Source organism: Homarus americanus, unplaced genomic scaffold, assembly GCF_018991925.1.
Source record: "Homarus americanus isolate GMGI-L3 unplaced genomic scaffold, GMGI_Hamer_2.0 scaffold52512, whole genome shotgun sequence".
NCBI classification, from domain to species: domain Eukaryota; kingdom Metazoa; phylum Arthropoda; class Malacostraca; order Decapoda; family Nephropidae; genus Homarus; species Homarus americanus.
The window spans coordinates 16,019,018-16,043,334 of NW_024735442.1; the positions used below are offsets into that span (position 1 = coordinate 16,019,018).

A 24,317-nucleotide genomic window follows, 5' to 3' on the forward strand; every position below is an offset into this window, starting at 1 on the left:
GACAAACAGCGTTTGTAGGGAGAATTCACTACAATACCCTGTACTAATCTCTAATAAAATCTGACCCAAAAAATCATATATTAACTTTAAAAAATAACTAGCTACCTATTTAAGTTTTTCTATTTTAATTTGAACTTCGTCCTAAAATAATCATATTTAAACCTCGTGAGAGACTTGTAATCCACACAGCGGATTTTAAACTAATTCCTTCCTTTTAAGATAATTGTTATTTTAAACGTGGCCATGTTCAAGCTTTTCGTCTAAATTTAATTAACCTTTATCTTTCAGCTCCTTTGCTAAAACTCGATTTTTTCAGTTCGCCAATTAAGGTTTCGTATATACATGGTCATCCTTTAAGCTCGAACTCAAATGATTTTCGTGTTTTATGCAAACTTTTAAATGTCGTTTATTAGAGTTTCCCATCCTTAATGTTATAAAATGATTTGACAGAAAATGTGAATCTTTCGTGGGAAACTAAGCCTGTTACTTACATAACTAGATAAATAGGTACAAACACACAATCACCGACTGATAGATAGGCCTAGCCAAGGATTCTATACTGTCCTTTAACAGGAAAGAATCCGTGGCCGAGCTTATCCTATAGGCGGGCAGGGGGGTGACTTCATAGAAGTTTATAAATGCCTCCGAGGACATTACTCAGTCGAGTGTTCATACATGGAACTGATGCCACAGGTTCAGAAAGTTGTCAGGGCATTTTTTTTTGAGTGACAGTTGTGAACTCTTTCAACAATCTGCCACACAGCCTTGTGGTGGCACCGAATGCGAGCTCATTCTAGACAAGACTTGACCAACAGTGGCGAAGGTACAAGTAATAGCAAATACATTCTGGAACCAGTGGCTGTCCAGAATAGGCCTATGCCAGCAGCGTGTAACAAAGACGTGATCCACCACCAAAGCGGCTAACAGACCGATCAGACGGATCAGTAACGAAGATGATAAAATAAAATAAAATAGGTAGATATATGGATGAATACATGATTCTTCAGTTGAAAATTTTCAAACAAATTAACATTGGATTTCTTATATCTCATATACCTAGAGATTAGACATCCGTACATTGCAAACGATGTCGAATATAACCAAAAGTAGCCCAAGCCTTTGATGGCGGACAGTCTTCACTTTTTAGTTTAAGTTGCATATTCCTGTAGCTGTATCCAAGATGAAAGGTTAATGCTCTTATATCCAGATTCTCGTCCACTTGTATGAAAATACTTGGCACTAAAGCGAGCGGTTAATCATACATGATATCATCATATTACGAGCGCTTGTCTAGTCATCCCTTGAAAGTCATCAGGTACGGAGACCTGACCACCTGTTCGGATTTGATGTCCCACAGAGCCACAACACTCGGTGAGAAGTTGCTTGGTTACGGCTGGGTTACTTACCTAACTGCCCTAGCTTCCACGGCTTCTGATGAGCTTTCATACTGGTGTGGGTATTATTACAGTTTCAGCCACAACTCGGTTAGAGCAATTTTGTGTTTACCATTTGTTATATCTTCTCAATAGGAACAACTTTTTATAATACCACTTCCGTCGCAAATGGATATTAACCGAGAAAGTAAGTTCACGAAAGAAATTAACATAATCTGCAGTCACCGCCTCAAAATGCCCAGGATATTGGGTGGGCTCGCTGCGCTCGCCATGTAACCCCCCCCCCCCTTTTTGATATTCCTGGATCAGCCCTAAATTCGAATGAATCACACCAAATACCTTGGAACCCCCCAAAAAAAAAAAAAAAAAAAATTGATCGAACATTAGTTGTGGTTGAAACTGAAAATTTACCCGAGTGTGATTCTAAACTGACCTGAGCCAACCCTATCACCTCTAGCTTGGTGTAAAATCTCAACTGAGGGATATATACAGTATATTCTATATCAGGGCTGTCTTGCTCGAACTGGCAGACCCAACCAAGACCTTAGCCTAGTCGATTAAACGAGATGCCTTTCTTCAAGAATCGTCCAATGGACTACCTTTGATTGGATCAACTTATTATTTACTATTTGTATATTTGCATTGCCTATGTACAGTACGTACATTTGAACTATTATGAACTTGTATGGTGATATTACAGAATAAACTACAGTGATACTTTCTTGGTCTACTTTACATATTTTCTATTGATATTAGTTTTTTTTTTTTTTAGATTTGTTCACATGGCTTGTGTACAGTATATAGTTATTTCCAGAGTTTGATTGGCTATTATTTATGGACGTGTCATCAGTTTAAAACATAATATTGGCCTCTAACATTACAATACCCAGTGTTAACTTCCTTACCGTGCAAAAAAAGATTAAGTATTGCTTCATCTTTGAAGTCTCCATCTTATCACCCTTTATTCTGCGGTGTACAGTTGATGGCATCCTTAGCTTCCTTAAACAGTGTTCATAAGATAACTCAGGAATACTTAGGTTCATCACTAGTTTGTTAATCTGGTGAACAATGAACATGCGAGCCATCCAAGGCTACCATGGTGTGTGTGTAAAGACGTTCGTGGACGTGAAGACCAACGATGTCGTCATCATCTTTGTTATGATCTTCACGAACGGCTGTTGATGGTGAGGTGAGGTGGAGGGAAGACAACACTGACGTAAACACTACACAACACAGGAAATTAAAGGTGAAGAATTAAAAAAGAATGGATAATACTTATTCTCAGGACTCTGCGTTGTTCCGAGACAAATAATGGCATTTGTCTCCTACACGGACAGTAACCAGGAGAGTGTAGCTGAGTTTACATTACTGTGTGTAAATTTATAAGTGTGAGACGAGGTAAGTCATGTTCATTGTTACTGTGTTGTAATATACTGATGTTGTATATGTTTTCAGTTTTATGAGTTCAGGAAATACTTGGTGCCTTTATTTTAGACTTAGGACTTGTATGCTGAGTACTTGATGATGTTTTAGCTTAGGGAGATACTTAAAATGTGAAATTGTAGAATGGTCAACACTAATCAATTAGAATTTTATTATGAATCTTTTCAAGAATATTTGTTAAGAGTATATAATAGTTCATTAATAAATAACCTACCAATCACTTACAAAGGATATACAGATACTGTATATATTTTTTATAGTAAATTTGTAAAATGGACCTTGGTTATTAATCATAATATACTTTTGAAAATTTGGCTGAATGTTCTTGCTAATTTTTGTACTGAGACACATTTGGCATTCATGATATATTTAACGTTGTGGATACGGGTATGGTATCTGTATGCCAAAAACCACACTGGATATAGGTACGGTAGCCATATTAACAGACTGTGTTGTTAATGGTTAGGTTAGATTTGGTTAGAGGGTACAATAGATTTGGTTAGGTTAGTCAGAGAAAGACCGTCTTAGTAACTTATCATTGTATAGTCTGCTTATGACACATACGCATTAGACTGCCGTACAAACAGACATTAATGTTTAGTATACGGCTGCTGCACCTGTCTCCCACGCCAATATTGAAATACCATTTTATGTACTCCTAGAACATTAATTTTATCCTTTTAGTAAGCTGGGTGGTAAGGTGTGTTTTAAAGTTGCTGTCAGGGATGGTACATTTTATTAAGGATTTTTATTTTTTCCTCTTATAAATACTGTGCTAATATAATGACACGGTAAGGAAAAAACGGTATTAGTTTATATTAGTAATGCTTCCTAACCAGCAACTGAAGGACAATCACCGTAGATAAGATTTGTCTATAATTGATGAGTTGACAGTCAGAATTTTTTCGTACGATTGCAGGTTTATGGGTAAAGAAAATGCTTAAATTCACTATGGTAATGATATTTTAAAATAAATTAGGCCAAAAAGTGTAAAAAATTAAGGGTTAAAGTTGCTAAAAAGTCACATGACTCTGAAAAGCTTTGTGATTGGTTGTGACGTCACTGGTTCCCTCGAGCTGCAGAGAGGGATCGTAGAGGCAGCCAGCTGTGGTGCATATCCATTATTTTGTTAATTACCAGACAATTACAGGACTTGTGGCCATATACAATGTTGATATAAACAAGCATACCTGTACCTTATTTTTAGGTTTAGATAAATTACTGCTCAAGTATCATCGTGTGTATTTACTTGCTGGCTGCCACAATGATGCAAAAGACCGATAACTCCAACATGGAAGTTTTCATCACTGTTCTCTATTTCATGTCTGGAAAATGTTTCGTCACTGATGTCTATATTTAATGTTGTGGAAGGACTTGGGTCGACCATGGCCAGGGGATGGGCTTGAGATGATCAGATGACAGATGTAGTTTAACGTGCTTCATAGCTGGATGGCGGAGTTCTTGATAATACTGTACATTCATAAAGACATAAACTTTTGGTAAATTTCTTTCATCTGCCTTGATGAACCCTGGAAGTAGCTGTCCAACCTTCTCAGCTGATTGGCTGTAAGTAAATATTAGATAATTAATTGTGCTCTACTGTGCAACACAGTAATCCTTTATTGATTATATAAATATTACTAAGCCCATTAACTAATTCAATGGATATTAGCTGCCCATACTACAAATTTCACAGTATAAACATTCCAAACAATATTGGTATTATTTTGCTTTTGGTCATCTGGGAACCTTAAGATTCTAACAATGGGATTAAGTCCTTTAAACAATAAAACAAATTATCTCTACGGGATTTCTGTCGCAAAATTTTTTTCTATCATAAGAAAATACAGGTCATAGGTTAGGTTAGGTATGATAAGTTATAAGAGTAGCTTAACATACACCGGTAAGGGGGGTAGTAACTCAAAGCTAGCGATTTCTGATAGAAATGAAGGTAAAAATTGTTCATAATACATTGCAAACCATCAGAAAAAAAACATAGCCTGCATGTCTAAGTACAGGGATTACCAAAACTTAAGATTTACCCAATACCTGTATAGCCTTTCTCGAATCTAAGCATCCAAATACTTATGGTAGATAAACTAAAATTTTACCCATTAATTAATATAAATGATAATATATCCCAGTGGTTCATTAGTGAATCATCAAAACAATAACAGCATTATTTTGTCATCAGGAATTCTCAAAAACAAAGTCCAGACAATGTCATTACGGTACTTCTCAATTGACTTGTATCTCCATCCGTACGTTGTCTGCAGGGTAAGTGGTGATGTCATTGCAAATGGCGGCCCTGTTTCTAGAGAAATAAACTTATCTTGACTATTATAGCAGGACTTTAAACTTTTATTACAAATTATATATACCGTATCACTCTACGAACGTGGCAGAGTGTATTTCTTGTGTTTACCCAGAACTGTCAACTCGTCAATTAGCTTCGGACTAATCTGAAAAGGTTGGTTGGAGCAGCTATTCATCTGAGGGAAATGGATGGTTAAAAGAAAATATTGTAAGTAGCTAATTCACGTTATGTGTATAAAAGCACCTATTATAGTGAAATCCTGTAGAAAAGTAACCAAAAATTATCAAGCAAGAACAAATCATGGCACTAAGTACAGTACAGTTCAGTATTAATGTTTTGTCACAGAAACAAGCAGTCAGTTGCATATGTTCCAATTTGGGACCACCATTTAACACTGGCAATTAAGCCATGGCCTCTGGTCCTAAAGTGAATACCCGGTACTGTACAGTAGTCCCTAGCCAATCGCAGGGGTTAGGTTCCTGAAAACCCTGTGGTTGCCAAATACCATGGTTAGCAAGACTATAGACTTCTGGGAAATAGGGGGATAGGTTCCATGGCTGTGGATAACACTTATCTAAGCCTAACCAAGATGCCTGTTACTGCCTGGTTGTAATATACAGTACATCTCCTTGGAGATGGCATGTTGATATACTGTAAAATAAGAAAAATGAAGAGCATGGGTGTATATGTGTGTGAACTTTGCAAGTTGCCAAATTAGACTGTCCCTGTAGCTACATCCCCCTACCCCTCCTTCTATGAGGCCAAACTGTGTTATAGTGATTTTTCAAGGGGGAAGGGGGAGTGGCTCCTGTCTCCCGTGTCCTTAGTGAAATGATTGCCAAATGGTAATGCAGTATTTTTTCTTTTCTTTTACTTATCAGTATTATTTTTATTCATTGCTCACATTTACAAAGGAATACACTGGAACACGGAGGAAAACTGATGCCGCGCTAAACCGTGGATACTCAAAATGCAATGCCACTGTTGATGAAATGGTATACAGAGTAAAAACCGTGGATACCCGAAATCCACGGATGGCAAATCAGTGGTAGGCTAGGGACTACTGTACACTGATTTTAGTATGGAATGAACCACTGGCTGATGCAATTTTACCCTGTGAAATACACTGGCTGGAAAATCCATTAAATTTATACTTTTTCACTGCCTTTGGTGACTCACATTCCCATGTTGAATAATGTCTCTGGCATAGTTAAGATATTCAGTAATCTCTTAACAAGTATTTTGACTACTGTAGGCCTACATAAGTTGCCTGAGCCATGCATGGTTATCAGATAAGATATGATATTGTAGCTATGTCCAGATACAGTATTCTCAACCTTTCCAGAATTTGATAAAATTAAACTTATCTTAGTAAAATTGTAAGACATTATGTAGCAAAATTGGATTCTCCAATATTTATATTAGATGACCCGGTATGTTAATTTGGTTGGATTAGGCTAAAAAAAAAATATATATTTAAAATGACTACAGCTGATTTTTTTTGCAGATTCTACAGTTTCTCTCTTACCCTTAATTTTGTTGCCATAAGCTAGGGGGAAGCCCATTGTCACTACTCCAGGGCCTGACCTGCTCTCAAATAAAGGGAACTCAGCTGTGGGGTTCTTTTGCGTAATTTAGGGAGTAATTTGAATTAGTCAAAGGCATAGATTTGTGTACAATTATTAGTATGGTACTACAGTATATGTATTTTATTCTTTGACAGATAATGTTGTCTCCAGATGTTCCTGAATTTATACCTCGACAATTTCAAACTCCAAATGAAAACAACTTTGGAGTGGATGTAAAAGACACAAAATATGCTCCTGCAAAACATGTAGGTCATGGGTCACTAGACTCAAGTTCTGTGCATGGCTCACCACATCAGTCTCCCAGCCCAAGGCACAGCTATTCAAGTGGACATCTTACTTGGAGAAGTGCACCAAGAAGTGCTTCACCCAGAGGAAGAGGTGAAATTTCTGGAAGGTCTAAGTACAACAGGCATAGAAATTTTGCCAGAGGACTCAGTAATGGAGAGGCACATCAGTATGAGTCTAATAGTAGACATACTAGTCAAAGAACAGATAATTGGAGACATGGTTGGAGGACTAGAGGCAGCCCACCTGAAGAAACTAATAGAAGTGCACCTGGGATTAAGAAAACTGATTTCAGTCTTTCCTTAGGTGAAGCTCAGTCAGAGAAGTATCAGCAGTATAATGACAACCCGAGGAAAGGTAGGGGTGGATCACAGAAGAGACATAATGGTGAGCATGGCACAGGGAATACCATAAATTCGACAGTGCGAGATGAGATGCAACATGTTCAGATACCTTCCGCAACAACAGCAACAACACATCGCCGAGTTGACCTCAGCTACAAAACAATTTTGCAGGGTGACAATAATGGAGGCACATTGCTGCCATCAAAAACAGTGGCTGTTTCAGAGATGTCTGTGTTGCAGGAAGATCAGTGGCCCACACTCAATAATATTCGTCCCCAAACTGTGCCTTGGGTAAAGAGAGACTCTGAGTCATATACTCCCACTGGTGAAAATAATGCTTGGTTAGTGAAAAAGAATGATGTGCCTGAAGCATCAGGTTTTAATAAACATATTAAAAAAAACAGGAGTTCTGCTGAAGAAAATAATAATCCTGAAATTGATCATGAAATAAAGGTCTTGGGATGTGACAAAGTGCACAAGGATGTGGAACAAGAGAATAATTACAATAAAGGTAGAAGAAATGAGATTGGAACTTTGGAGAAAAATAATAAGACTAAAAACAAAACCAGCACATCTCAACAACACATATCCCTCAGTGCAAAAAATTTACCTGACAAAAGAGAATTTGCAGCAGGAGAAGCTGATCTTGAAAATTGTGAGAATTCTGTGCAAGGTGAAAATAGAAGTGATCGTACCTCAATAATGGGAAAAGCTGATCCTTTCCAGTGGCAGGTCAAGGGAGAGAGAAAGAAACAGACCAAGAATAAAAACTCTTCCCAACAAACAGAGGGAATATCAGTGCCTGTTAAAAATGTGTTCCCAAAAGGCACCTTTAAAAGAGATAGAGGCTTCAAACCAGATAGTTTCGGACCCAGTGTTAGGAATAGAATACCTGTGTTGAAAGAAGAAACTGGAAGATACAAAAAGGATGATACAGCAAATACCTCACAGGTAAACAAAGATAGTACAAGTAATGTTGGCAGTAAAAAAGATAGTAAAGTAAAGAATGAATTTGTGAAAAAATCAGATGATAAAACAAAACTATTTTTGCAGGAGAAGGCCAACAGAAAAGGAAGCCAGTCAAGACATGAACAGGTGCAGCAGGACAATGCTCAATTCAGAGTCTCATCTGGTTCAGAGCAACACGATACTAACGAAATTCCACCATTAGCAGAAGGAGCAAAGGCCCCTTTCTCAGAGCCTCAGAAAAAAGCAATCAGTGAAAAGGATGTATTAAGATTTCAAGAATTACGGAGAAAGCGAAAGGACGAAAAAATGAGGAAGAAGGAACAGAAACTCAAGAAAGCTCAAGATTTAATCAAATCTGATTCAAAAGTGCAAATTATTACAAAGGAGTTCTTAGAGTCAGTTCTCGCTGGTGGTTCAAGTATAAGGAAATCAACCAATTTGTTTGCCTCTGATAGTAGAAATATGAATTCAAACAGTGAAGATTATTCAAAAGTACCAAAAGTAAAAATTTTAACAAAGAATTTCACGGATTCTACTCTTGCTGACAGTTCAAGAGGGATATCAGCTAATTTGCTAAGTTCTGATAGTCAGGACCGGGAATTAAATTTTATAAGTGAAGAATATCCAAGCCTAACTTCGTGGGGTACCACTGCCACCAGAGCAACATCTCATGAAAATATTGAAAAGAAAGCACTAATGGGAAGCAGAGGACAGTCAGAAGCCTTGAGAGAGTCCAGAGTTAATAGTGTCAAAGCGAATACATGCCTGCCGTCCACATCAGGTTCAAAAGTTAATAATAGTGAAGGTGTCAGTGATACGCCATCAGATGTTCCGAGTTACAGTGGAGCATTGTTGGCCGCCAAAAATGTTGTGGAGAAGAAGCCAGCCCCTTTGAAAGTACATGTAAGGGAAAATGTCCCCTCAGAGGCCACTTCTACTCCAGTTCAGAAAAAGAAAGTAAAGACCAAGGATCTCATTGAGTTTGATTTGATGGCTGCTGCTTTAAAGTCAAAGAAAAATAAAAGAAAGGACCCCACTAATAATGAAGAGGTGAGGAAATTGTCTTTTCAAGTACTGTATCTGTATAGATTATTATCAAATGTCTGCACATACAGTACTGTTAATAGTTGGATCTTTATAACCTTTCATTTTTTACATAACTACGTATATTCATATTTAATTAACACTGATTAAGCCCTTTTTTTCCCATTACCCAGTGCAGTACAGTACTGTTAACTTATGACCCTGTATTGCTTTCCTTAATTGACCAATATCTGTACAGAATACAACAGAGGCATTAAACAGGAAAGCTGCTGGAACTCTGGAGAATTATCTTGGCTCTCCAGGTAAAAATACACGAAGTGCAACAGCTCCATCCCTCATAACAAAGGTAAATTTATGGATGACTTGAAGAAAATTGGTACAGGTATTTGTGATGGAGTTACAGTACTGTATTAAAATTTTATGAGGGTTTTACTTGCATCAGGAAGCTGCTGTGTTTATAATAAATTTATAAGTTCGTACAGTACAGTACAGTATAAGGTTAAACAGAGAGCTAGACAAGGCTACAGACTATCTCCAATATTAAATACTATTTGCAATATTTAAAATTTATAATTACAGAACTATGATATGTAATTAATGATGAATGAATAAAAATTAATGGTAAAGTGATATAAAATAATGATATGGAGAGGATTCTACTCTTATTCCAGATTATGAGGAGTCTTTACAAACACTGGCTAAATGTTTCACCTTGATCCTATATAATGCATATCTCAAGTCATTTCCCCATGTTCAGGTGAAAGGAGTAACAAACATGAAGCGAGGAAAGCAGAGAGAGGGCAAAACTAAAAAGAAGGTATCACGTCTGAAGAAATGCATGCAGAGGGCACGCCAGATGGAAGTGGAAGCATTCTTATCTATTCTTCAGGGTAAGTCTTGATTTATTATGAAGATAAACATTGTTGGCAATTAGGCCTGCATTTCCAAATGTTCTTTTCATACTCGGTACTATGTGTTATGGTTAGTTACACAGAGTCTTCTCTGCATCCTCTTCAGAGAAATTTTTCTGTGCTAACTATGATGCAGGATGAAATGGAGTGTGGGGAAGGAGCCATTTGCTTAACAGTATTTATCCTGTCCTTGCCCAGTGTCCATATTATTATTATTTTTAGTATTTCTCATCATTATGTGAATAACTGGGTCAGTTCTTGGACTAATGGAATCCACATGGTGGACAATGCGATTAAATGTATTTCAGCAGATGATAAATAGATAGAAAATAATATTTTTTTTAGAATACAGTATAGCACAATAACAGAATAATTTCTTCCATTTGGCAGAATTATCAGCTGGTGTAGAGAAAGAGAAAAGTGGAACTTCTGTAACAGAATCTCCTCATCCTGAGACCAATGGGGAATTGAAGATGACAGTGGCAACTTCAGGTATAGTCCCTGAAGATGTACTGTCAAAAGATGAAGGTAATGTCCTGGAGAATGCTCATGCGAAAGATGATGTGAACAAAGTTAATGCTGAGCAAAAACTGAATCCTTTGACAAACATATCACCTGAACTGGAACACAGTGAAGGCAACAACAGCAAAAATGTCAGTGCTGCAGTGAATGTTTGTGAACTATCAAAAGATGCGTTAGATGTGGAAGGTGAGTGTGAAATGCAAGCTAATTTGAAGAAGAATGAAGAAATTTCTAAATCACACTCAGTTGTGAAAGAAAGGGAGAGATTAAAGAAAGAGTTGCAGTCTCTAGCAGGTATTACAAATACCCCCTGTATTACAGTATCCTCATCAACAGAGGTAAAGCTAAAACAACCAGACCTTCATGAGAAAACTGTGGCAGAAGAAGTAGTGCCTCTCGTCCAGAATAGTACTTACCATTGTGATGATCCTGAGAAATCCAAGAAATTTTCCATTATCACTGAGGAATTAAGAGCACTTCATCATCCTATTCACAAGAAGAAATTCAGAGAGTAAGTATGTTATGGAGAAAGTTGCTTTTATATTTCAGTTTAGTCTATTTTTTTTAAGGTGAAGCATCAACATTTTAATAAGCATTTTTTTGTCATTTATAATACAGTATAGGAAGTACACCCACTAAAAATTATTCGGCACCCGTCATATTGTATCACGCCGTAAGGGTGCCAAATAAGTTTTTAGTGGGTGTACATGTATGTATTGTGCATGTATACATGTGTGTGTGTGTGTGTGTGTGTGAACACAAGTATCATGTACACCCACTAAAAAATTATTCGGCACCCTTACGGCGTGATGCAATATGACGGGTGCCGAATAATTTTTTAGTGGGTATACATTTAATTCTAGCTGGGAAGAAAAATAACCAATACTGAATCACATTAAACGAAAGGAAACTCCTCTTGTATGCAACAAATGTAAAAGTACATTTTAGTTATTGAGACGAATTTATTATTGTGTAGCAAATAGACAGTTTATAAGATCTCTACTCCCCTATTGTGTGGATCAAGGGGTAGCTACAGTAACCTGAGAGAAGTGGGGTAGATAAATGGTGACTGGTGCAAGACAAAATGGTAAGAAATGACTATGCCAGCATACAGCACATAATAATTGAACAAATTGAAAATCTTGTAAAAGTGTCAACATTAATTTTGATTTTTTCTTCAATATTTCATCCCTTTTCTAATAACTACTGTAATGTAATTAATTGAAGCAATTTGATATGAGTCTCCTTAATTACAGAAATTGACTTAATTTATTTCCTTACATGGCACCATATTCCCTCACACACAACAGCCTGGCATGCATAAACCACTCCATCCTTCTCTCTCCTCCAGCAACTCTCATTAATTGCTTCACTGTGGGACCCTCATTCAAAATCACTTTGTCTATCAGTTTTCTAAAGATGTTATTTTCAGGTACTGTGATCACATCATCACACCAGAAGTAAACATGGTCACTCAGCAACTGGTAGAAAGTTTAGTGGGGTTCCAGGATCGACACTTTCAGCGTGATCCCACAAAAGCTCGTATAAGGTAAGTTATCATTTAGGCAATCAGTGGTGAATCAATTTTGAATTGGTAGTGCTATTACTGTACATAGTAGTGTGTGACTGGGTTTTTCAATTTGAGTTTAGTTTTCATTAAATTGTGCGAACTTAAAGGTGTGATACATAATTGTAATATCATTAGACCATTAAGGTTACCCTGATGGTTAAGCATGTAACTCATAAAGTTTACCTTTCAACTTCCCAGGCGAAGGTATGTGTGTGGTCTGAAGGAGACGACAAAGCTAATGGGCAAAATGTCTTGCATAATAGTGGCTCCTGATATTCAGCGAAGTAAAGGACCAGGTAAAATATGATCACAGTTATTCTTAAACGCTTTGGTTGTTTATCCCAAATTTTAAGCCAATAGATCAAGGTTTTAATTAAAAGGACACCATGACCAAAACAAAAGAGGGTAATGACACAGATTGTGAGCTCTCAATTGGCTCAGCCATGTCAATACAGTACACCCTTGCCATTTGCGATTTTGATGATTCACAGGAAGCAGATGGTGGCTAGCTTGCAAGCCTTTTCCCGCAGCACAACAAGTCAACCCATGCAGCACAATTAGTCACCCCACGCAGCATCTCGTGTTGTACTCTCAAAACATTAGTATATCTGTGTGAAATGGCTCTTGAAAGACTGCCTAGTGTCAGTACTAGTGATGCTAGTGGAATGAAATGTAATAGGCAGAAGTCAGTGATGACCCTGACAAAGAAAGCTTTATTATTAGATAAGTTAAAAGAAGGGACGAGTGCTGCCGCGGCTGGTCAGTTGTTTGGTATAGGTATACAGTTGTGCACTAAGGTAGTATAAGTTGCTATTCATGGTTTTGCCATTTCTTGGAACCTATCCCTCGATAATGGCAAGGGTCTACAGGACAGTATTGTTATTATTATCCTCTCTGTTTCTTTCTGGCTAAATAAACTGTTTAATATCAATACAGTACTGGATGGGGTATGCTCACATTTGCTTGCACATAAGTTTTGTATGTACAAGTACTGTACTGTACTGTAGTAATTTGTTAAATGTAACAGAAAATTTATTACACCTATATATTGCATGTATACTTAAGCTGATATTGATTAATCAATAAATGTACTTTTTTATATCTTGAAATGTTAATGGGATATTAATATGAAAATTTAGTTTGTGCTTGTTGGTAAAGTTGGAGTTGATGGTCATTTTCTTTAAGATTTTTTTTTTTTCTGTATTTTGTATAACAGTAAAATATCAGTGACATATTCTTCCATTTTATTTTGTGTAAATGGGTCTAACCGTTGCATAACTTCTCACAGGAGCACCTCTTCCTTCCCAAATGCTAACATTAATAAACAACTAAACCACCATTAATATATACTTACTAATATTATATGACTTGTATTTCACTCCCGTAACTTTGACATATTTCTTAATACTGTATAACTCTAGATCAGTTTTATACTTACAGAACTATTAGTAAAGTCTTTAAAAATATATAAATACATAACTTATGTTTGAAGTGTTGTTGCCTTCCCCTACAGGTGCCTTGGATGAGGTCGTGGAGAAGATGCTGGGTCAGGCACAGGTCCATGGAGTACCAGTCATATTTGCACTCTCTTGTAAACAAATTGGCAATCTCTGTTTCAAAAAGGTGCCGGTGAGCTGTTTTGGCATCATCAACTATCAGGGTGCTCAGGTGAGGTACTTTCAAATATGTTTTAGAAGGACTTCAAGGAAGATTCTAAGCTAAAGTTATTGTATGTTGTATGTGATCTTGTTTGTTTCATGTATGTGTACTAGTAAGTTTTAAATGGAGGCCAACAGGAGTCAAAGTTATTCTTCTATGAAATTAGAGATATTCATACATGCTTCACTCGAAGAAATTTCCATTCTACTTTGTTTATTCTGTGACATTACTGCACCCAATATTTATTGGTTTTATAGCTCTTCATATTCACTGATTCTCACTTTCCATTTAGGTTTTGCTGCATTATAGAAAAATGTGAGTCACTTATACGGTAGAAGCATTTTCTTGTCCAATATATACTGTATAGACATCACATAGAAAACTATATCCTTTGTGAAAGCATAACCTCTACACTATACAAGTTCCTTCAACAAGGAGCCTGTAACATCTTGTCATTGCATCTTGCTGTAACCGTGTCGTCTTGTTTATCTGATTGTACAGGTTGACCCTTTCTTATCTGACAACCTTGGTCCTAAGGTGCTGGATGATAAAAATTCTTATTAGATAGGAGGTTGATAATTAGTAGCTTAAGCTGTAAGTTATGGAGTTCTTAGTATATACATATTTGACATATCATAGTGAATAGATTTAATAAATAAACAAGTAATGTGACAGTAATAACTAAAAGATGTATAATGAATATAGAAAAAAATGAAATAATACAATAATTGATGAAAAATACATAGAATTGACTCATTCCAGGCCACTTGTAATCATCACACTCATGATCCGACATCCTCAAGTAATTTTGTGTTATTTTTGCAGCCATACTTCCAAAATAAAACTTTTCATACAGAAACTCTCAGAAATTGATAAGAATTACCCAGTAAATGTAATAGTGTATTAATAATAATAATAATAATAATAATAATAATTAATGGTTTATTGAAAGAGCTTGGCAGCCAGAAGGCTGAAAATATACAGTTACATATTTGGAGAATGGGTTTCGAATTACAAATAATATACAAGTAACGTAAGTGATACAAATAAGATATATAATAACTAGATGGGGATAAGCTCAAACTACAGTGCATTTCAACATAGTGACAGTGCAAGAAGTAGTACAAAGGAAAGGTGTGTTCATAATCTGCAGCTCACAGCTGTTCGTCAACTGACCACCCACCACCACCAACCTGCATCAGCCAGCCATTACATTCATCCACACCCAATATTAACACTCGATGATGTTAAAACAATAAGCATTTAATAACTGTAGAATTCATAAAAGATCTATATAAGTTGTGGTAATGAATGATTTATTGAGAAGCTTATGCTGATCATCAACTGTTGTTCCTTAATCTCTCAGGTTGTTTAATAAGGTTTAATTTCATCTCAAACATAACACTTTTACAGTTTCTTGAGAAAAGGTGTGCACAATGTGGACCCAACTGAACACTGACCAGTACATAGTGGTTGAACATGCTGTAAATTAAAGGCTTGCCAGGTACAGTCAGTTCTGCTATAACGCGAGAGTTGTGTTCTTGTAAAATACCGTGTTATAGAAAATCGCGTAATAGAAATAACAGGGCTTATGGAGAAAATAGGGTTAGGTGCAGATTACTCGAAATCGAAAAAATTTAGTAGTAAGCCTAACACAAAGGATAGCACAGTCTAAATAAATGTTACATTCATATCTAATAATGAAATCATACAGTAAATGTAACACTTTACCTTGAAAAAATATGAATATAACTTGATGGGGGAGAAGGGTGATTTTGAGGTTGATAACATCAAGCTTCTCTTCAAGTGTTATATCCTTTCTTTTACGATCATCACCGGGAATTCGATCACCAGAATGCTTCTTGAAGATATTCTTCTTTACCATATTCACAGTTAATACCACAAAATTGGAGAAATAGTAAGCAAAAATCGCGTTACAGCAAACAAGCGTTTGCGTTATACAAATATCGTTCCTCTATTCATAAATCGCGTTATCAAAACACGCGTTATAGCATAACTCACTGTAATGTTTTTCGGTAACTGTGCTGTTGATTAGGAGTTGTCGGTCGATAAGAGAGGATCAGTGATATCATGATTACTTAACTATTTAATCCCTGTCCTTACTCTCTTCACTCCATTTGTTTTTTATTGTAAAGTCTTATATATTTACAGTGATTTAAAATTTGAATCTCCTCTAAATTCTCTTATACACTGTAGTTTGCAATTCATTGATACATTATCTGTATCCAATTCTTGGTCATGAATGTTTATTACTGTATTTGTTTATCATTAAATTAGTTGTGGAGTCCAGGGTGCAGGTAAGAGTGCTCTTGATTCTCAGCATAAGGCAGAGTTAATGGGGCATTATGCTGTTGAGGATTGTGATGAGTTAGCCACTAGTATTTCACTTTTACCCGGGGTTTACCAGTCAACAAGTTCATAAGAAATGGCATAAAGGCTGTTACAGTATTTTGAATTATTTCTTAAAAGGATCACAAAGTCTCAGTGTTGACTTAAATTTATTATTGTGGTTTTACTCTTACCATGCCACATCGCAGGCGGGTTGAATGTAGCATTAACTGTTGGAACTGTATGTAAGTTAATGTGTGCTTTGTTCAATAAAATTTTTAGTAACATGAAACTGCTATGTTTTTGCATTAGCAATATTTCAGGACAAGTGACCCCCAAAAAGTTAGTTTAACACTCAAGCCTCTCCATATTAGATGAAAATTGCTACTGACATTGAATTTTATCCTAGAACACAATTCTTTAAGTTTCATTTTAATCTGACTCATTTGTCAAAACTTTAAGTTTTTACTATGCCCTTGAAGCCTTTAGGGACCTAACATAAATATAATATGACTGAGTTTATACCACCACAAAGAAGAGTTTGATTTTATGGCATTTTTTTCCATGACCACTGGGTCAGACTTGGCTGAAACATGGATAATTGTGTTTTGGGTCATGACTGAATCGTGTACCAATATAGGTACAGTATTCATTAGAACTGAAGGAGGTGGAGTGTTAGTCACCAGTCGAGTTGTCCTGGAGTGCCCCATTACTAAAGTGACATTGATGTTATGAATGTAGTGTATTACACTCCGGTTAGACAGTAATATTATAACTGAGCGATACTGAATGATATTATGACTGTGTTATTGCAATTACACAGTAATATTGTGACATTGTGTTCCTGAAGTGACAGTGATAAAATAACTGTAGCAAGAAAGTGACACAGTGGTAGCAGGTATTTTTGGATGTCATAATATCCACCAGCATGTGGCATTTATCATTTTTCACACAAAGAAGTTTACCTATTAAGTATTTATTATTTTTGATTGAGCAGGAGAGGTACACATGAGGGTGTGCTCTAACAGTGACCCATACTCAAGATAAATTTGCTTATTATTTTACTTTATAGAATTTACAAATCAACCAAGAGCATCTGTTACATGGACCTGGCTTCACATATCACAGACAGGTTGAGATCGGAGAGGTATATCTCTTCCTTTAGTGTGAATATTTTACTAGGTATATACGAGCCAATTGAGTTTTTATGACCAGCCAGTGGCGATGTGGTTGTACTATTGATATCGGCTTACATTGGAAAACAGTCATACAGTATGTGTATTAACTTCTCAATGAGGATTTGAGTTTGACACCATTGGGAAACCAATCCTGTACTTCTTGTTATTGTACCCTTTGAGTGTGCAAAATTTGCCTCTTGGTTCACAATGACAATGGTGAAGTTTGTGTGATAATGAGGTGTCATTTGGCCTCACATGTTATGTTTGTTTGTCTGTCAGTAGACATAAACCTGGTGGATACAAGATCTCCTTCGGTTCCATTCAGATCTCTGATTTTCGGAATGTAGGCTTTTTGGCACAACACCTTGGATGTTAATGCATGTCAGTTGTTACCTGTTGTTTTATTGCGAGGATGGATCAGTCGTCCCACTATCTGCCATATTGCTCTATATAGCTTCAATCTCTGGATGTTTCAGTGAGTAGATTTGACAGCAACATTTGTCTGATCCCTCCATGTGCTATTTATTTCTTGAAAAAAGGAAAGAAAATAGTCAGACAAATGTTATATACAGTGGTGTTGTGTTGATTAATGTTGCTCTCATTTTTTATTGCTATTTCTTTAAGATTTCTTGTTGTGTAGTGCTGTCAGTTGGTGATACAAATGCTTTAGTTAACTCTTTTTTCTTCTATTTTAGGACAAATTCCAAACATTGATGCAGTTGGTCCCAGAAGCTAAGAAGCAATATCAGGAACTGATTGCTTGTGGCAGTCGCTCTGTTCCAGTGGATGACGAGGAACCTGTTAACAGTGAGAGAGAATCACCCAGTTTAGATATTAGCAAAGAAATCATAGCTAATACATCATCACTTATTAAAGGCACTGCTGAAGGATGAAGATATTAAATGTTAGTGTGAATATTCATATTTCCATGGTGTCATTACAAGGTATTGTATGAGGAATGAGACAACTCTTATTCTTTACACATTTGTTAATTTGTTGTTGATGACTGTGGCATCTGTTCTGTCAGTGATTAACAGGCAATACGAAGAATTTTTTAATATGTTTGTTATTCTTTTAACAATACTGTACTGTAATTTAAAAACAATTTTGTTTCTGTTACTAGAGTTTGCCTTTGATGTTTGTGAAGGACGTTATAAGAATAAACAGCAAGTGGTTAAACAGGTCTTGCATTCAATTGAATCCCAACTTGGCCATTAGGACTGGGTGCCAATCACATTTGGTTAGATTCTACCATTTGGTCTGTAGCTAATGGAAGCCACCGACTCATTGATAAAGAATTTACTCTTACATTATTCAGAAGAAGAGGCTGTAGGAAGACATGGTCTTATAATTTTGGGGGATTAGTTAGAGTAAAAGTGAAAACATAAAGCAAAAATATAGCAGAATCTTGCTATGTGAATGCACTACATGTATTGGCTCACCTGCTGTTGCTCAGAATAATCCTTTTAGAAACTAATTTTAAAAGTATAGTGTCTATTTTTTGTTTTGTGATATCTATATACTTGTTATGTTTTCATTTCACTTCACATTCCTTCACAGTATCAAAGATCCGACAACAGTCTTTGAAGTCATTGACTAAAGAATTTTGCATATGTGACTTTAATAAACACAGTAGTAGTTGCCACTTGCTTGTTACAAGATATAAATGAATGTGAAAGGGAAACACTGTTAAATGAACAGAAAAAAGGAAGATGTTGAGAAGAAGGGAAAATGTAGAAAAAATAGATCACCCGGAGATTCGACATCCTACTCCTAGCTTATAATTATCATCTGATAATCACTTTATGCTAACCTAACCCAACCCAATGAGAAAAATATCTTCTAAATTTACTAATGTACAGTTGCGGAAATGTGTTCCTACACCCCCATTGGCAACCCGCGTCTCCAAACGGCAATGTCACAATAGTAGTATATCACCATTTATGAATGAATGGGTATTGGTCGTGTAACGACAGATGTGATTGATGGATAGGTTTGCTGTACTGTAGGTCATATAGGTTGGCCGTTTGGAGTAGGAACACATTTCCGCAACTGTACTATAGATTCCTTCAAACAAGCTAAATTTGCTAACTATTCTCTGGGTTTTATGTCTCCGAGAATTTAAAATTAACCTCAAGAGTGCTTATTTTTTCCTCTCTCAAGTAACTTTTTCTGCTTCTAGGAGCACACCTTACTGTGGTATATCACCTAACACTCTAACACAAAAACAATGGTGGTAAAATAGAAAAGGCTACTCAGAATTGGTAGATGCAGCGAGTTTAGTGCTGTCTCATTTTATCATTTCACATAGCTTTACTGAACTGCATCACACATTAGTTTTATTATTACTCTTGGTAAGTTTTATGCTCCGCAGACAGTCCAGAACTTAACATGGTAGATGTAACATTAAATTACTGTAAATTAATAATATTGGGTACAAAAGCATTCGTTCAGACATTAGCATAATATGTGCTTGAGGTAATAATCTTTAGGCTTTGTTCTAACTTGTCTTCATAACATTTGGTCCAGGGCACCCTATGCCACCCAGCTTTGAATTGATATTTAATTTTATAGCTGGGGAAGCAGAGGTGGTCTAGTACAGTGCTGACCACACTACCCCCTTGTGTACTAAATGCTTAGCACAGTGTTCAGTGCACTGTACTGTACGAGTATATGCACTCCCCTAGACGGGTCATCAGACCTGAGTAACAATTTTTTTCATTATATTACTTGAAGCATTATAATATATTATTGAGGTTCGTAAGGTGCTAAGTCATATCAGGTTTTTTTCATAAATATGTCTTTATTTAGACTGACAAATACACCTAAGGATCACTAAAGTACAGTACAGTACAGTATGTTTACCTCAGATTACTGGTGTGTTGAACTTTTATTCCTGGATTACAAACTCTCCTGCTATGTTATGCAATTGATGTACTTTCTTTGTACAGTATGCTGATTACTGTTTTTAATTTGTATTTCTTGACAGGAATGATCAAATCAATGATTTTTTCTAATTTTTTGCCCAACTTTATCACATGCAATGATGATGACCACCAAAGGTATGAGGTGATGTGAATGATAAAAAATAGTTTCATCTGGGCTGTTTGTAAAACTTATATTTGTAAAGGGTAAACTTGTGAAAGGTGTGGGGATTACTGTATATGTATATGGTATGAATTTATTCATATGAATATGCTTAAAATACTTGCACTGTACTGTACTCTATTTGAAAATATATTTATTTTGACATGGGAAGAAGAAATATCATTACTGTATCATTTATTTATATGTACTTCATGATTCATAAAACATATTTTTTCATCTATGTTAATGCGTAGTTTCAATTTTATTTCCACATTGTGTTGCCTAAAACCATTATCTCCCAGGTCCTCAATTGTTGTCAGAGCTTTAAAACTCTGGTGAACCTGTTTAGTGGCATTATGTTTAAAGACAAGAACCCTTTAATAGAGGAAAGTCTTCCTCCTACACCAGTCTAGATACAGTATGCTACTGTACATGTTATTGTGCAATGCATTTATGCACGTTATAGAACCTCCCAAATAAACTTCTACTCTTGTTGTTCTTATATGTTTGGCCAGTTTCATATAGGAGCATTATACAGTGTACATATTTTATAAATATGAATTTTTTCTTGATTAAGTTACCAGACAATTCTAAATTTCTTTTATTTATCTTGTCAGTAAACTACTGTATATTTTAAAGCTTAAAAATTGTGTGAAGGTTTCCCATGTATATGTAATTCAGACCCAAAGCATAAAATATGCAAGTAAAGCATTCACAGATAAAGTTATGGTTTCTGTGATGACATCTGGCAAGTTTCACATTTTATCTGGGTTCTTGATCCGAGATATTTTATAAAAAACAAACAAATAATTAAATCATGTTTTAACACCATTACCCACTCCAAGTGATAAACACTGTCTGTGTATGCTATTCTATTACAGTATTTATTCCAACTTCTTCCTGGTTGATGAAATAACTCCTAGTTTCATCAGTTTTCATTCAGCTGAATAATGGTGTACAGTATTGTATGTGGTCATTAACCCATTCACCACTGTGAGGCACAGGAAGGCTGCAACAAAGAACAGACCAACTGCCCAAACAGCTAGGAAGGTGATAAGTTGCAAAATAATGAATTAAATAAGAAATTGATTGATGCAAAAAATGTTAAGACACAAGATTTTTTATTTTGTGAAGTAAAGGGAAGAACAATTGCAGGTGGTAGATTTACTCAACATGGGGAGAGGAAACACCAGGACAGAACATGTTGGGGAGAGTGTTTGTTGCTCTCAAGTTATGGCCACCCTGTAACTGTAGCAGGAAAAGGTTGCAATAATGAAAAGAATATTACTCTTAGGTGAATATGTCACCTTGTTTCTCTATTTATTGAAAAAATAATAATAATAATGACTGTCCAAACCAAATTTTTCAAGCAGTATATTTCTCTCTGATGTGAACACAATTGTAATTTGTTCCTGTTGGTATTATAGGTTTTTGTTTGTATAGGTAGTATAGTAATTATAGTTATTACTCTGCAGTTAGAAATCATTTTCAATACAGTACATTACTGTACTGGAAAATGTAATTTTTCTTATTTTACTGTGGTACATAAAATAGTTATACGTAATCTCTGGATGTTGGACTTACTGTATAGTGCAGTGGGCTATGAAGCCTTATCAAACATGTACATTATAGCTCTCCAACCCATCATGTCAGGTATCAACCCAAAGAACTTGGGTTTTTGTTTATCATCATGGCAGGTCTTCTTGCTCCCAGTTGGGTGCTGTTGCAGCTTTAGCACTGCTCCTCACTGTACTGGAGGGGACTGTATGAAAAAGCATTCACCTTCTGATTATTTGTGGAAAATTTTCTTTGCCAGGTTGAATAATTTTGTATGTATTTTTTTTATTATAAGTGTGTGTACTTTTGTCTAGACTACTAAGGATTAACATGAGCATTATCAGAATACAAATTAATGTATTTTTTTTTAAGAATTACTGTGCGGTATTTTTATACTGTACAGTATACAGTACGTATATGTATGTACCAGGCTGACTCGGATAATATTATAAATAAATTTTCATTATATTCACAAGACTTACAAATTTGAAGTAATTATGTTATACCAGTGTCTGTTATATTTCACCAGTTAACTTTTGGGTTTAGTTACACAGCTTTGTGTTATAGACTATTTTCAATTTTTGGGAGATTGTTACCGTATTCTTGGGAAAATTTAGGTCAGAGTCACTTTTGGTAACTGTAGCTTTTATAGTTGTAGGGTAACGCCCCCTTTAATATAAAAAAACAAACAAAAGGTTAGGATTTTTTTATTGTTTCTGGTAAACTGTGGTTGTTTGGTGCTCCTGTAGGTGGAGCTCATTAATTTTCTTTGGGGATTGTGCCTTGTTATTGTCCCCTATTCAGGAGTAAAGTACAAAGTGTAGAGTTTTGCATGTCAGTTATATATTTGGCTTGCAGCTTGTCTTATTAAACTAGTAAGATCTATTTGACCTCCATCTTAAGTCACTAGAACCTCTAAATGCTTTTGCATGTTAGTGGCTGGAAGTGTTTTAGCAATGCTTTCAAGGCAGACATTTTAAATCTCTTGGGAACTGTTGTTATCTTAAGTAATAAGTCTAGAAGGAAACACTGTGTTTATTTTATTATATACAGGGGGTCCCCGGGTTACGAACAGGTTCCGTTCCTGAGGATGTTCTTTAAGTCGGATTTGTGCGTAAGTCGGAACACATGCTATGTGCATACCCTGGTACTGTACTTATAGAACAATGTTTAAAACCCCATTATATCATAGCCTAAGTCCTTATATAGATCTAAAATCACTTAATTTAAGACAAAAGAAGAAATAGAATGACAAAATACAGAAATGAAAGTAAAGATTAGGTCATCAGGTAAATAAAATGCTGTAAATTTCAAGTTTAACCCTGTTCGTATCGGCTGGCGTTCCTAAGTTGGACGTTCGTAAGTCAGGAACCCCCTGTAGTCCAACTTGAGGTTATGTAAGATGAAGAAACCATTAGACATTCGTTGTTATACATCAGGTAATTAATTTCAATGGTCCTCATGAGCAGTTCCCTATCATGACATTGATTATAATTTATTGAGATATAATGTGGCACAGTGTCAGTGTTAGGAATACCTGATAAAGAAGGAATAATGTGCAAACTGTCTTTGATACATATAGCAGTGCACATACCTGTTATTTTGACTGATCTTTAGGATACATTTAGGCTCAAGGGTATATTTAAAACATTAACAGTGAGTTGATACGGAGTATTGTGAAATAATATAGATTTGCTCTGTTTACATCATTGGCTGTGTTCCTGGAAAAGGCTGGTGTTATTTTATAAGTGAAAACTGTGTACAGTAATTGAAGATAAGTCTATAGGTTATGTTCTTTGCCACATCCAAAGTTCCTCTTTTGATGCTGATTCTTTACTGTATAAAACTCCATGTATTCACTAATAGTAGTTTAATAAATAAATACTGTAAAGTTGATTGAATGAAAATTATATGTGAATAGCCTGTACAGTATACAATACTGTATTCACCAATACATTTTTATGGTTTCTGTTGGAGGAGAGCTTGGATGGAAGTTATTGTGCAGGTGACAGATTTCCAGAACAGATGGCTTGTTGTGCCTGTCAGTAATTTCAAACAACTGAGTTAATGTCCACTTCAAATAAAACATTTTAAATGTT

At 35.8% G+C, this 24,317-nt stretch overlaps 1 protein-coding gene across 2 annotated transcripts; it reads left to right on the forward strand.

Moving 5' to 3' along the window:
• Positions 1-2,409: 2,409 nt before the first annotated feature.
• Positions 2,410-24,317, forward strand: LOC121871071. Of its 2 annotated transcripts, none has more exons than XM_042373187.1 (9): positions 2,410-2,792; positions 6,878-9,391; positions 9,624-9,731; positions 10,143-10,275; positions 10,687-11,329; positions 12,251-12,367; positions 12,587-12,684; positions 13,902-14,056; positions 18,270-24,317. In XM_042373187.1, exons 2-9 carry the CDS (start codon positions 6,881-6,883, stop codon positions 18,465-18,467), a joined length of 3,963 nt encoding a protein of 1,320 aa, XP_042229121.1. In that variant the 5' UTR covers positions 2,410-2,792; positions 6,878-6,880; the 3' UTR covers positions 18,468-24,317. The 2 variants fall into 2 exon arrangements, with proteins under 2 accessions (XP_042229121.1, XP_042229120.1); XM_042373186.1 differs by having other exon boundaries at positions 2,411-2,640.

Coding starts and splice junctions, on each gene's coding strand:
- LOC121871071 (XM_042373187.1), top strand. CDS start 6,881: ATGTTGTCTCCAGATGTTCCTGAATTTATACCTCGACAATTTCAAACT. Junction 12,368..12,586: donor CCCACAAAAGCTCGTATAAG/GTAAGTTATCAT, acceptor TCAACTTCCCAG/GCGAAGGTATGTGTGTGGTC. Junction 12,685..13,901: donor TCAGCGAAGTAAAGGACCAG/GTAAAATATGAT, acceptor CTTCCCCTACAG/GTGCCTTGGATGAGGTCGTG.